The sequence below is a fragment of the Symphodus melops genome (genome assembly GCF_947650265.1).
Source record: "Symphodus melops genome assembly, chromosome: 16".
Classification (NCBI taxonomy): Eukaryota; Metazoa; Chordata; class Actinopteri; order Labriformes; family Labridae; genus Symphodus; species Symphodus melops.
The window spans coordinates 6009889-6024669 of NC_136706.1; the positions used below are offsets into that span (position 1 = coordinate 6009889).

Consider the following 14781-nt stretch of genomic DNA (forward strand, 5'->3'; position numbering starts at 1 on the left):
ACATGAATAGGCTCCATCATTAATGGTATGTGCCTGTGAGGAAGGAAACAGTAAAGTTAACATAAATCCTTTAAATCATAAACAAGATTGTGGAAAAATGAAAAAGAATGTATTATTTTAACAAGAAAGCAGAACGTATCCATTGTGAATATTACATATATCATCAATAATGTGTTGATTTGTTTAGTAGGCCAGTTTGAAATCAGGACAACAACAACAACAAAATGTGGACACGCATCACTTTAATTTAACGTTACGTAATTTCCTCAATTCTGTAATTATATAATACTACATTATGTGTGTCAATGACTTGACATCATACAGTATGTCACAGTAATAATGAGGGAAGTGGGAAGAGTTGAATAGCAGGTTTCGACAGTCAGGTGATCGGGAATGATGGTTCATTGTAGGTCAGGTGAAGTAACAAGGTCTGAAATGACTGGAGAAAAATAAACAATGAGAAAAATGTAAGTTTTTTTATTTTGAACTAACCCCAATATTTATAGAGAAAGCTGTATGATTAATAACAAATTGGGAATATAATGTAATACCAAGAAGTTCCCATCACAAAAAAATCGCAGAAAAAAAACGGAGAAAAATGTATTCCAAATGTTACACAATTATACACCCAAAGACACATATTCATTCAAACCCAAGACAATGAGCTGGTGATTGAGACATTATCTTTAAAAGATAGAGTTTTAATTTTTCTTTCAGGAGGACGGGTCTCTAGAGTTCAGAATCATCGTTTTTTTTCCCAGAAAAAGGAAAATGCTGCAGTCAGCTTGCATCAGAATTCTTATGTTTCTTAGAGACAACTGTGGTTCACTCATGGCCTCAATCTGAGGTCAACAGTGTTGAAGAGAAAACACAAAAGTTTACTTTGTGAGTTTAAACACTTATGTCAAGAAACCTTATGATTTTCTCTGAAATGATCAGCCTGGCACAACTGAGGCAAATAGGTAATATTTACAGTTTATGATGCTACATTACAAAACAAAATTAGCATGCAAAGTAATCCAGAGAGACAGAGACACTGTTGAGGTAAATTATGCATGTTATGTTAATGTTATTTACAATTTCCCTCAAACATGTCTGCATTACTAACTGTGTCGCAATAGTGACGCAGGAGAATGTGCACAAATACACTGAATTCAAACGGTATTTATAAACATTTGGCCCTTCGATAGCGACGGGTGTGCATCAGAGGATTGTTTAAGACAGACAAACAGACAAACCGGTGAAACCAACACGTCTTACATGTAAAGTGTTGGAGACTATCAGAGTTAATGCTTAATAATTAGTATGTTCTTTCCCCCAAAGGCATGGAAACCTTTGTTGACCTGCTCCTCTTCCAAACATCGGAAAGAGGCATGAGGTCACATCCTCCTTTTATGTAAGATAATTTCACAACATCAGAAGAACAACAACACACAGATGTGTTGACAAACAGGTAAAGCACATGACTGAACTGCGCAGGTATACTGTAGCTCTGATAAGCCTGTTCAGAGTACAATTACAGTGAATAAGCCCTCTGCCTCTCAGTCTCTCTCTCTCTCCGTAGTGCGTCAGCATGTGGCAATAAAAGTCAAGCACAGAAGACTCACTGATTTATAACATCTGTTATCAGCGAAGAGGCCCCAGTTCTCTGCAGCCTTGTGACCTTTATTTGCAATTTAGATTAACTAGATTTTTCTTGAAATATTACATTTTGATAAATTTAATTCTTCAAGTGTACACCTCTTTCCACTCCAACATGGAATTTAAAGCTTCAGTTTAATCTCTACGTAAGATAGATTTTATATTAAAAACGCTGTTGTAATTGTATACAAACAGAGAGCAATAATAATGTATTTAGCTGTGAGTGTAGTTGGGGCCTGTTGCAACATTTTGTTAGTCTACGTGTTGTTAGAAGTTTAACTGAAGAGATATTTCCCCCTTTCAGCATTGCACATGGTTTCATTTAAGATTGTTGACGGCTGACGCACATTAAAACCCCAACTGACGTACTATCATACATTTTTTCTTCGTATTAAGGCGTTTTTTTACAGCTAATTGGATGCAGCGCAAGAGTCGCAGACAAATTTCCCCAAGAAGTCAAAGAGTGTAACATATCATATCATAACATACTGTGCTGAATTGATTTTTGTATGTTGCTATTATAATATAATGTGAAATATGTTGTATTATACCATTTCATGTTGTATGGTATCATGTCCTATCGTTTCCTATGAAATTGTGTTGTGTCCTATCAAATCACATCATGTCGTTTTGTGCTGTATTGTACCATTTCATGTTGTGTCGTATTGTATTCTATCATTTCCAGTTTTGTCATATTGCATCACATCATGTTGTATCATGTCATTTCGTATCATATGCTGTTGTATTGTATAATTTCCTGTTGTGTATCGTGACGTATTGTATGGTGTCATGAAAAGGAGTAAAAAAAACTAATGTTTTGTTATTGTCATACAAACGTATTATATTCAGTGTATTTGGTTGTTGCAAATTCATGAATACATTAATTTTCCTTCCTTTATCCCTTCTTACAATATTTAACAGCTGAACTGCTCCTCATATGTGTATCATGATAAGATCTTCACCTCGTCATCCTGCTTTCAATGTGTGTCCTAGTATATTATTTCTCTCTATTTTTGTTATAAAGTTACAATTATCAAATTACCTATAAAATCTAATCTAATGTATGACCCACTTACGTTATATTACTTCATAAATTAAAGGAAAGCAAAAGTTGGAGAAAAGTTCAGCCTCATTATCTTATCCTTTTGATTGGACTGTCAAAGTCTAGATCAGGGAATCATTGGTTTAGGAACTACTTGTCTTAAACTTTTCGGCATATGTTGAAATTGCACTGCATGAGCATTGATAAAGAAATATTGCAATACAACTCAGAAAACATATTTTTCTGAATAAGTAATTCAACCTTTGATGCTTTTGGCACATTTCCAGTTACACTTCAGTACATTAAACATCACTTTAAATTAAATACTTTTAACAGGATTATTTGGTACTTATAAATAGTCTGAATTTCCCTACAGTTCTTTTAGGTTTTAATAACTAGGTCATGCTTATGTTTTGGTATCCCTCTTCTTGTTAATATGTCATATAGTTCCTGTATTCAATTTCCTGTAATCCCCCAAACTTTTTGTAAGTGTGTCACTCTTCTCTGATGCACAATGAATCAGTTTTCTTACATCAAACAAACAGTCCAGACTGTGTCTTTCAGATCACCTGTCTGTTATTTTCTCTGAACTTCCTTGTGTCTGCAGATGGAAAGAGATAGCAGCAGGCAAGCTGAGACATGTTAGTGATGCATGTGCTGAGCACAATATTCAGACCCGGGCCCTTTTCTGGAAAACTTTGAATGAACCAAAAGGCTAAATATAAGTCTATTACAGCACTTTAATTCAGTTTCTGTTGGTTACGGTCACGGCCCTGCTGTGTCTGATGTAATTAGACACCGTGTTGCTTAAAGAAATGCCACTCTGATGACAAATAAACTCTGTCTACAAATGTTGTTCTTGAATTGCCTAAGGTTTTCCATACTGTATATCACATGTGATATAACATGTTTTTATACAAACACTTCCCTCTGATCACATGCCATGCTGGCTATTTAGCATTTTACGTGTTTATATAATCTTTAAAATGATGTTAGTGTTACATGGCCTACATTCAGAAAACAACCCAAATGTCCGAATATCTTATCACAATCGGTCCATTAGGACACAAAATCAGCCACTGATGCTTCTGTGAACTGTTGTTGTCTGTTCCAAGTCTTACACTGACACAAACAGTAAAACTTTATGGGATTATATAAGTGTGAGGTAAAAACTCCTCTCTACTCAGTGTGGTCTGTCATGCTTAAATGTTACTTCACATGACACACTGTAGTTGGGTTAGTGTTTGTTTGTAACTTCCTGCCAAGTTAATTGTGACCTAATTAAAAAAAATCTATATATTTTGAATGAAGAGAATCTGATATATTAGTTTGGAAATTTTCTTTTTGTATTTTTCAAAGCCATACCTGTAGGTTACAGGCAGGCTTTGTTTCGTAATTCCAGTGAACATGAGTGAATAATGCAGCAGATACAACAGAATGAGAAAAAATATATATGTGTCAGGGATTAAAACAATGATGTCAAAAATGCATGTCGAAGCAAAGACAAATCATGTCATACACATCTTTTAACAATGCTACAGGACCCAATCTGAGAGCAGACTGCAAGAAGCAGTTTAAGTCATCTCACAGATCCTTTTTTTTTTTTTTTTTTTACAGAATCCTGGACTAAATTACTGGGTCAAACGAGCTGTTTGAAATGTCAACTACCTGAGTTGAGTGAGGTCTGATCAAACACTTGATTTTAGACAAAATAACTATAATATAATGATTTTATATTTTCATGTATAGTTGGATATATGAGGCTCCATAAACCTAAAATGTAATGTCTTCACATGACCCCTTTTACTGTCCTTAAACTGCTCCTATTTGCATGTATAATTTCATTACAGTGCAAACACAAACTCTTTGGCACAAACAGTAATGGTGTGTATAGTTGTGTACAGCAATCCTACTTGTTGTGTTTTACCAATTGTAAAGTACGTAGGGTCACGTTTTACATAACGCACCTGATTAAAAGAGCCTGAAAACAATTCTGTGAACAGACGTCTACCTCAGTGTGGGAGGAACTTGGCTGTAGCCTTCGGGGATTCCTCAGTCATGAAGTTACGTCACACTGCAGTATTTAAGCTGGCACTGCTATCAATAGGTCAAACCTGTTGCCTCTTGTCAAACAACAACTACAGAGCTTTTACAGCGCCAAGGGGAGGAAAAGCTGAACCTTTAAATGTTTTTCTTGCTTTTGAGAAGCATTGTTGTCACAGAAATGGCTAGCCATGGTGAGTATTTAGGGACATTTTATTTTATCTGGCATGTTTTTGTACAAGCTTCCTAAATGTATACTTGTGTGATTACATGGATACTCAGTTTGTCTCTCTTTCGCCCACAGACTTTGCCGAAACTCTTGATACCTGTGCACATGAGCTACGTCGAATTGGAGACATACTAGACTGGAAATACAAGCTGCTGGAGATTCTAATCAAGAACTACAAGACTGTCACAAAAATCTAACAGGACTTGACAGTACTTGAAGAGGAATTTTGGCAAAACTGAATGGCAATGAGAGCCAAAGCAGAAGAGTCTTGGATACTGACTCATTACTGGCAAAATGTGCTGCTCTTAAGGTGGATGTATGCATGTGGAAACCCCTGGATGGACATGTTGGATGTGAACTGTCCATGGTCAGCTTATTTAAAGCTGCCAAGAAAGCCAGATGTGTGGGATGTTTTTGATCAACCAATTGGGACCCATTGGTGACAAAAGTGGAACATCTGAATGGAAGTCATGCTAAGAGGTGCTGACTGTCACATGTGCTCTATACATACTAATGTATTCACTGTATATACAGACATATGAATGTTATCCTCTCTGAATTAATGTATGTGAACTGAAGAACGGTAGAGTTAAGACTCTTTCTTTCTATCTTTGGAAGAATTTCACGAATGGTTAATAAATAACTGCAATTCTTTCAATCCAGTATCTGTTTCATAATTTTGGAAATATGTTAAAATCTTTTAACAGCTAAATCAGGGTAGCTTAAGACATAACCATGTTGACTGATGTTAAAATGTCATGGGTTAGCTTAGTTTAACGAAGCATAAAGCTAATACAGGGAAGCAAATGAAGTCATTTTTACACTTTTGTACAGATTAAACTACTGATGTTAGGATAATTGGGTTTGATTTAAGAGTTTAATGCTGAAAGCAGTTAGCAGGTTAGCTTAGCATAAAAGCTTGAAACAGGGACAAAGCAAGACCCTTTAAACCTCTGCAGAGATTAAACAGGTGGTTATACAGTTTAGTTAGAGCTTCTTCAACCTTTGAATAGAGCCAGCTGATTTAAGTCTTTGTGCTAGGCTAGGCTAAGCTAACGAGCTGCTTGCTCTATCTGCATTTTTACTTGAACCTGAACTTCAACTTTGTTGTCCCTGTAGGGAAGATTTGTCTTGCAGTCAGGTTATGACAAACACAAAGAAAAAGGAGACAATAAACGTGGTGTGAAAATACAAAGTAAACAACATGTGACAGTGGAAAACATTTGCTAAAATTAAACCTATATAGGCCTACTCCAGGAGTAAAATTGAAAAACTGATCATGAGCTGGCTCAATGACCATCATAAGATCCATGAGTTTAAACAGTTTGTTGGCTATTGTTCTCATTTCAGACCTCACCTTTGCAGAATCTAAAATCAAATGGTCTTTTACATTTTTAATACCAAGGATCAAAGGAGAACAACAAAAGTGTGCAGACATTAGAGTTGAGCCAAATTCAGGCAGGAAGGTGATCAAACAAATGAATAATCTGTCCATCAACAATTTCTTTTTTCACATGGCCATGCCAGTAATATAACTCATAAATTCACATTTTTGTGTTTAAAAGGAAGTTCAAGTGAAGGGTAAGAAAGGCTGTTGCAAGCTATGAATTATTTAATCAATAATTTAATCAACCTTGGTTATCATTTAAGGCTTCTTCGTTGTCATAGCACTGTTAAAATGAGGGTGTGCGGGACAAATTATCAGAGAGCTTTTCCTTCACTTTCAGACAAATACCAATATATTCTGACATTTAACAAATGTAATAGGTTCAAGTCAGTCAAAAAATGATCAGTTCTGATTCTCATCACATGCCCTGCTTACTTCCCAAAGTTCAAACTGTTATTTTTTTTATTGGTTGCCCATCTTTCCAACAAATATTTTCTTAAGTGCAGCCATCATAACTTTCAGATCCCAGAAGCAATGTACTTGTATTTGTGTTAATCTTAACTAAAAGATATACAGGACTAATCACCTGGGGGGGATTTTTATGATATTATATGGCATATGGGACTATTTAATGATTTCATTAGAAGAAAAAGAAAAAAAAAAAACACGATACAGATGCAGCAAATTCTGAAAATGATATACTAAATAAAAACAGGAGCAAAACAGTGCTAAATTCAGGCACTTAAAGGATCCTTACTTTATTTTGTGTGGTAATACAAAAGCATACAGAATTATAGAGGATAGAGAAGATCCCTTTCTTTAAATTCCTTTAGATCGTACACATAAAATGACTAATAATTACATACAAGCCTTTTCTCTGTAGCTACATCCACAAGTACCTGGCCCTCCACCAATAGCATGCATGGTGTTTCTCTGCTGTAAACATCTCAACACTTCTTCATTCCCATTGGTATTTTGTAGGCAGAAAATAGAGACAGAACTATAAGTATGCCATGAAACCATAGATAATGTAACTTCATACAAAGATCACACTCATCAGACCAGAAAGACAATTACAATCCTGATTTTATATCCAATAGATTGCATGGTGTAGAACAGTTTCAGTCTTTAACAGAGGATTAATCTGGGGCACAAGTAACCCTCCAATAGTCTGTGTAGATGGATCAATAAAACGTATGAGATTGGGATAAACATCTTGTTTTGACATGACACACAAAGGGTGACAAATATTGCAAAAGGTAAACTTAAGGCGCTAATTCACTCATTTTTCACAAAACGTTGTCTCCCTTGTCTCGAATGATTCATTTAGCTTTCATAAGGGTGAAATCTTCAACAAAAAAGTAGTTCCAAATGAAAACATTGACAGAAAGTGTATGGGTTAATCACAGAAACTCCAGGGAGCGATGTGGCTTCAGATATTTTTCTTTTACAGCTGATGAGCCTCGAAAAATAAAACATCTCTCTGACACAAAGCTAAATGAAATCCAAACCACCTGCAAGGCTACGATTAGTATTGTCTTTTTTAAATTTGGGTTACTAGACACTTTTCTGAACTGAAACTAGCACAAGTGGCTAACATTTCTCAGCTGATCTTAAGAAGAACCATCTTAACAGCGATCTAAATCAAAAAGTTTTTAACAGCTGCTGCTTTTCCTGTATCTTTCCATAAGAACTCAACCATAAAAATACAAGTAGACGCTTTTTTTAAATATATATCCAGAGGAATGATTTTAAGATAAAGCTCAATAGCTGTAGACAAAATAAATGAGGTCTTTTTTTTTCCTTAACCATGTATGCTAAATATGATCTACGACCTATCTACACGGCTACTGACTGTGCAAAATAGTTGATAAATGGCATCTACTCCAAGCATCGACAAGCAACATAAATACAAATGGAAGACTGGTCTTAGTCCATAAATAGCAGTGGACCCTTTGCAGAAAATAAATGTGACTTTTCTTTTTTTCAGACTAAAGGTTTATTGTCTTCATTTGGTGAAAGAGATAGAAAAGCCCAAATTACCCAGCAAACAAAGTTGTGCATTCTGTCTTTCCTCCTCAAAATGTCATGAGGAAAAAAGACAGACTCTAGCCACCATCAGGTAATCTATTCTTACAGTAACACCATGTTTGCAGTCCCAATACACATGGGAATGAAAAGGTGAAAGCAGAGTACAAAGAGGCATCGTTAGCAATGTGATTCGCTATCGTGTAACCTTGCATAAGCGTGAGAGGACAGTATGGAGACCAACATGGGGATCTGGCCTGATCTTGTAGTGATGAAGAGATGTTTCCTTATAGTTGAAGAGAAACTTGGCCCCAGTCAGAAATCTTCATATCCACCATGACTGCTGCTGAAACCAGCTTTGTTCTTATATGTTGTGCACAGTAACAGAAGACCATCTGTTTATATGTATACCGATGCCAGTGGCAGGTTTTTCCCCTTATGATAGATGTCAGTCTTTTTTCTTTTTCTTTTCTTTTCTTTTTTTTTTTTAAATCAAGAGATCGCTCCAACCAGCCGAATGTTACTTGGTGAAACCCACCACCGATCAGATTGCACTGGGTTAATATGGACTACCACCAAAATATGTCATCCAGAATAGATGTACAAACAGGCTCCCCATCCAAAAATAGATTGTCTCATTAGAGTGAAGTCTGCATCATTAAGTGAAGTCCTTCAACCGATTAAATAACACAGACCATAGCCAGATCTTTCAGTCCAATAAATGACATGTTTTCATTTAGTAAACGCAGCCACAACGGCCCACATAAGTTCGTTAGCGTTGGGCTTGGCGCTTTCCTTCTCAGGCTCCAGCTCCAGCAGAGTGTGGACTCTCTTCATACCCAGGTCGTACTGTTCGTCTTGGAGGGGGGCGAAGGCGTTCTCGAGTACGTCGGATGAGTGAGCCAGAAGAATCAGGGCCAGAATGCGTTTGTCCATGCGGTTGGGATCGTTGACCCATTTCTCCAAGACCGAGTCCTGGACTTTCTTGACGAGGCGCTAGTGAAATTCACATCAACAAATATGTTTTGTATACATTGAACATATCTTAAGAAGTAGAATAAAAACAACTTGCATCGGCAGATAATTAGTACAGCATCGCATTAAAAAAAAGCTTAGCTCCATTCTCAGATAAAATATCTTCTCATATCCTCTTCTGTGTTTGGCTGACTTAAGAGCCATTAACATGTAACTTAATACGATAATCGATGTTCTAAAGCTAGCAAGCTCTTTTTCTATCTGCCAAACTCATACTGATAATAAACGCTTACACCACTGAATATTTATTTGGAGGTTCATTCAACTAACTGAGCTGCAGAGAGATTTGCAGAATAATGTGGGGAAAGGTGTTTGACTGTTTTGATTTGATATTTTGTGATGTTTTCTGTATGATCAGCTCTGAGATGCAGATAAAGACTTTCAACACTATGGATGCTTCTTTGCTTATCTTGTCTTATTTATTTGCTACGTGCAATGTTTCGAGCTCGATTGAGCTCACCTGAAGAAGAGCCGAGAAGCCGCAGGAAACGTTGTGTTCAGTACACATAGCAAATAAATAAGCATCTGGCAGCCATATTGTTGCGAGTCTCTATCTGAATCTCGATAGTATTATTTCGACTCAGCACCGATCTAGTGATGTGAGTGACGGTTTGATTTTTTTGTGGATGTATGATAAGCTCCCCAGCTAAATAATTTTTAAAAAACTCTCTTGCAGCTCTATGCATCCACTGTGGAAGTAAGAAACTATAAACAATATTTTTACCTCATTTTGGAGTTTGTTAGCTGTAAACCTGTCCTGTCAGAATTTGTTGTCGCCATTACTGTGCAAGTCCAGGTCAAGCTCACAGACAGTTAAAGCTGAGGCTGTGACCCTCATTCTCAATGCTCATGTTTGAAAACTTTAGATAATATTATTGGTTATACAGAACTTTGTTTTAGGTACAGTAGGCTGAGCCGATTTTTTACTCTTACTTATAAAGCAGAAAATGTCCGCTCCTTACCTGTTTAATGGTACTGTTGGTGAGTGGATGTGTTGTCATGTCAAAGAGCAGGAAGTTTTGTTTCTCTGTGGTGAGGACGCCTTTCTCAACCAGGTTTTTCGCCAGACGTTCTCTTACATTTCTCAGCTGGTAATGTAGTTTCAGGGGATTCCAGGTCTCTCCTGAGGGCAACATGAGATCCTTTTTAGGCCATTATCCACACTAACCGAAACAAAGTCTTAATCCTTTTAATGTGTATCCAATCAAAAGTGTGTTGCCACTTACACCCATACAGTGTGACAGAATGACACAGGAATTTGTGCAGATTAGGTTATCAGATGTTGATCAAGAGTAAAGGCAAGACAGACTATCAAAAGGAAAATGTGTCACTTCCTAGTCCAACAGATCAAACAATGCATCGTTAAGTAAGCAAACTCTTAAGAGCTTATCTCACCACTCAGCAGCTCTATCCAGCTCTGCACAGTCTCTGGAGGCTGGGTTTCTTTTACATGCTTCAAGGCCTCATCCAGTAGCACATCTCCTGTCGGGGCATCCGACTTGCAGATCACCTGGGCAAACACAAATAGGGACATGTTTGAACATCAGCATGCGTCTAGCTTACACCTAATACACATCCTGTTTGCACAGGACTTACTACACATGCTATAAAGCAAAACGCTAAGGGTGAGAAAACCAGCCGTGTGACATGCTTTTTCTTACAGAGACAAGACTAAAGGGTGTCAAAGGTCTTGAATCATTTTAAAACCTTACCTTAAACATTTGGTACCTGGCTAACCAAGTTGATGAACCAATAGTCATATCACACATAAAATCTAAAAACTGGCAGGAAGTAGTTCTGAGGTATGAAACACATCATACAGTGTACATTTTTCAAGATTACAACTTAAAGCTTTGTCAACACATTGACGATGAAGTAACGTTCCACACTTGGGCACTCCGAACCTCTGAGGAACAAAAGGTAATTTGGTGTTGGATTAATAATAATCATAATAAATTAGTTTTATATAGCGCTTTTCCAAATACTCAAAGAGGCACAAATAAATTATGTATTTAAAAAAAAAACTCCAACTGAAAAAATTCATGCAAAATGACGTAATTAGAAGAACATTTTTAAGCTTGAATTTACCCAGATGGATAAATACTTATGATCCGTTTGTGTAACATGGTATAAGGTCACAACTCTTAGTTGCTGTTCACATCTAAAATTTGAATTGAATAATTTAATAGGGACAAATGGACAATGCTATTTTATATAGTTTCAATACAAAGCATGAAACTAATGTGTTGCATAGAGAGTAGCGTTTTTCGTAGTCTGTAGAGCTACTGCTACTTTCCAACTTGTGTCCTTAGTGTTCTTGGGTAAACAGACAGTCTATAGGTTGGGAGCCGCTTCAGGTCCCCTCACACCAAGTCTGGAAATTGGTCTGGTAGCTGGAGAAGTGCCACTTCCTGAGCACTGCAGATGCCCTTGAGCAAGGCACACAAGCCCAAAGAGTGCGAGGGGCGATTAATTCTCCATTAATGCATGTGCATCGTATGTTTCTGAATAAAGCATCAATTATTTTTGTTGTAATTATGTTTAACACTATATGAGGAGGCATTCAAATATATGTACAGGAGCATCACGCATGTAAACACAGCTTTTTCTGCATGTGAACACTGATCAGCACTCACCTTCCTAGATAGCAGGCTTTTTCTCCTCACACCACAGGCCTCCAGCTGCAGCCTCCCTCTGAGGGCCAGTTCGACCAGCATGCAGCCTCGAAGGCCGGAAGAAATACAGTCGTTCCAGAAAGACGTGTAGCCCTGAGGAGGAAGGAACAATCAAGGTGCAGCGTTTGTTAGCTTAGCTGACGTGTTGATATTCATGTTTTCAGACATGGCTGGAGTTGTGTCGCTGCCTTAAAAAAAAAAAAAAAAAAAAACTGCTCAGGTAACGAGACAGCTACGAGAGCCACGTAGAAAGTAAATACAATAATTAGCTTAACTTGGGATCATTGCTCGTTTGGCGATTTACAAACAACAACAAAATGCAGCTTATGTGTAATATGTTAGCACGGTGTTTTGGTGACATGTCTACAAACAACTAATAAGCGTAACCTTAACTTCAAATTATGCTTTCAGTAGCTGTTTAAACGGATAATGTCGATACTTTACTTCAGTTGGTAACACTAAACTTGACGTTTTCAAACACGGCTGTTGAAGCGACGTTAACATCTTAACAAATGTTGAATACACCGAGTAAGATTACAGATTTTAAAAAACAAAAACAGTCCTCACCTCTCGGTCCTTGAGGCCCAGCAGCAACACTTCCTCCATCAGTGTGAGCCTCGTTTCCTTCGAGTCCCCCTTGTCGTCGTCGTCATCCTCCCCGCGGCGCACCTCGTCTTCCTCCCCGTCGGACTCCCTCTCCTTGTCGGCGGCGGCGGCGCTGCGAATGGCCTCGGTCCTCCGCTGAACGAGGCCCGAGGATCTGTGCGTGATCCCGGACATGGCTGGTGTCGCGAAACGATCAAATGCTTGGAAGAGCGCCTACCTCGACCAGCCAGAGAGCTGCGCAGCATGCAACCTGGATTTCTAAAGGTGAGAAAAGTGAAATGGTTGACCCGATCGGATAAGAGAGACGGTCGTTTTTCCGTTAAACTCGGCTCAGGATTCCTGCTCCGACTCTACCCACTTCCTGATCCAACATGGTGGCAGTGACGTCGATTGTGGTTTGACCGGAACGTTGAACGCATCACGCCTGTTGCATTCAGGGTCATTAGAAATACATCAAAGTTCAACACACACACGAAGGCGTATGCTAAAATAAATTTGTTCAACTTAGACCTTTACCCATTTTTCAGATGGTTTAACAATTCATAGACCCATGAAATAATATGACTACTTTCAATAAAGCAAGATATTTACAAAATGGGAATACTGATCGATAAATAAAAAAACCCCTCTAAAATACAGTTGTTGAGCATGTTATAAACTAAGAATAAATAAATGAATATTTCACCAAAGCTACAAAAAAAGACCATTTTGCAGCTACCGAGGTGCCCATAAGCAAGAGCCTTTGATAACTACATCTATAAATGGGGTTCACGGGGCTTCTTCTTGCAATTCAACAATACCCCCCTTGTTGCCCTCCACCATGAATTTACTCTCCTTTGGACTTTTATAATGAATATCAACATCAGTCCTTTAGTGTTATACCACAGCCACTTTAATAAATTACAATGTAAAAGAATTAGTCAGATACATATTCAGAGACTAAAAGATATACATTATCACTAGTAGTTCTTATTCAGACAAACCATATTCTAAATACACAGTGTAATTGAGGTTGCTGGGCACAAGGTGGCAGACTGCATTCAGGAAACATGACTTATCTGATGATCCTTTTTCTCTCCTCTTCTGTATAGGAAAACAGACGCTCATTCGAAACATGAATGTAGTCTCCTTGTCATTTGTAGAGCATGTATTGCAACAACTGAAAGGTATTTTTTTTTTCCAGAGACAGACTTACATCAAATATTAGCTCTTTAATGCTGACATAACTTTACATTACAACTGCGTTAATTCTGACTTTGTCATATAACTAGATTTTACTGTCATCCGTATAGCTCAGGCATCTCTTTGCAGCTTCTTAATGTCACTTATTAAAGGAGCACTTTGTTACTGGCATACGTCCATTGTTGTTGATGATGATGTCCGAAATGTCCTCCACTTGACCTCACTCCACTTCCATCTCATTCACTGCAGTCCTCTCCTCATGTCAGTCAACTTGTTTTATCAGAAGGACTGCTCAGGACGCAAAGGATTCAGGGATTATTTAGTCTGTAGTTCCTGAAGGCTGAACAGTAGGAAGATCAACTATAACAGATGATGTGTGATCATATATTTCCATCAAAGCATTAGCTAAGCAAGCATTCTCTCAAACAACAATATGTCATGCCATTCCACACAATACTATAAACGCAATACTGCTCAAAAGAGCTACACGTTAGATACGACCTACACATTCCAGGAGTCATTTGACAGCCTGTCCTCACAGCTCAGTGTTGTTCATGATCCTGCTATTGAAGATATGTTTGAGTGTTGCTGCTGTGAGCACTGCTCCTGCACTCAATCTATGAAGAGGAGTCCCCCTACTGTACTCTGGAGACGTAGCCATCCTTGTATGGTCTGTTGCATCAGGGGAGCCGCCAGCTGTAAAACATTGACAGAGAAGAAATCTGTGAAGGGGCGCTCCAGTATTTCACCTGCTAGTAACAGAACAACAATGTTCAGAAAGTAACAAAAGTAAAAAGTATTGTGGATGGATGGATGGCTTGATAGATTTATGGGTGGATGACTGGCTACCATTTGGTTTCTTTAAGCTAATTTGAACATTACTTCACATTTTATTTCTTTCCAGAAGTATTTA

The 14781-nt window shown here is 37.8% G+C and overlaps 1 protein-coding gene and 1 long non-coding RNA gene across 2 annotated transcripts; one reads left to right on the plus strand and one right to left on the minus strand.

Annotated features, from left to right (window-relative positions):
* The first annotated feature begins 4629 nt into the window (after positions 1 to 4629).
* LOC306836498 lies at positions 4630 to 5618 on the plus strand. The gene is made up of 2 exons (XR_013780786.1): positions 4630 to 4920; positions 5031 to 5618. It is a non-coding gene; the product is annotated as an uncharacterized lncRNA (long non-coding RNA).
* Positions 5619 to 7071: 1453 nt separating this feature from the next.
* Positions 7072 to 13086, minus strand: LOC306836499 (Golgi phosphoprotein 3-like). The gene is made up of 5 exons (XM_079363615.1): positions 12648 to 13086; positions 12042 to 12173; positions 10801 to 10915; positions 10368 to 10528; positions 7072 to 9366 (listed from the first exon to the last, which is right to left on the minus strand). The coding sequence occupies exons 1-5, from the start codon at positions 12858 to 12860 to the stop codon at positions 9103 to 9105; spliced, it is 885 nt and encodes a 294-aa protein (XP_079219741.1). The 5' UTR covers positions 12861 to 13086; the 3' UTR covers positions 7072 to 9102.
* Between the last annotated feature and the right edge of the window lie 1695 nt (positions 13087 to 14781).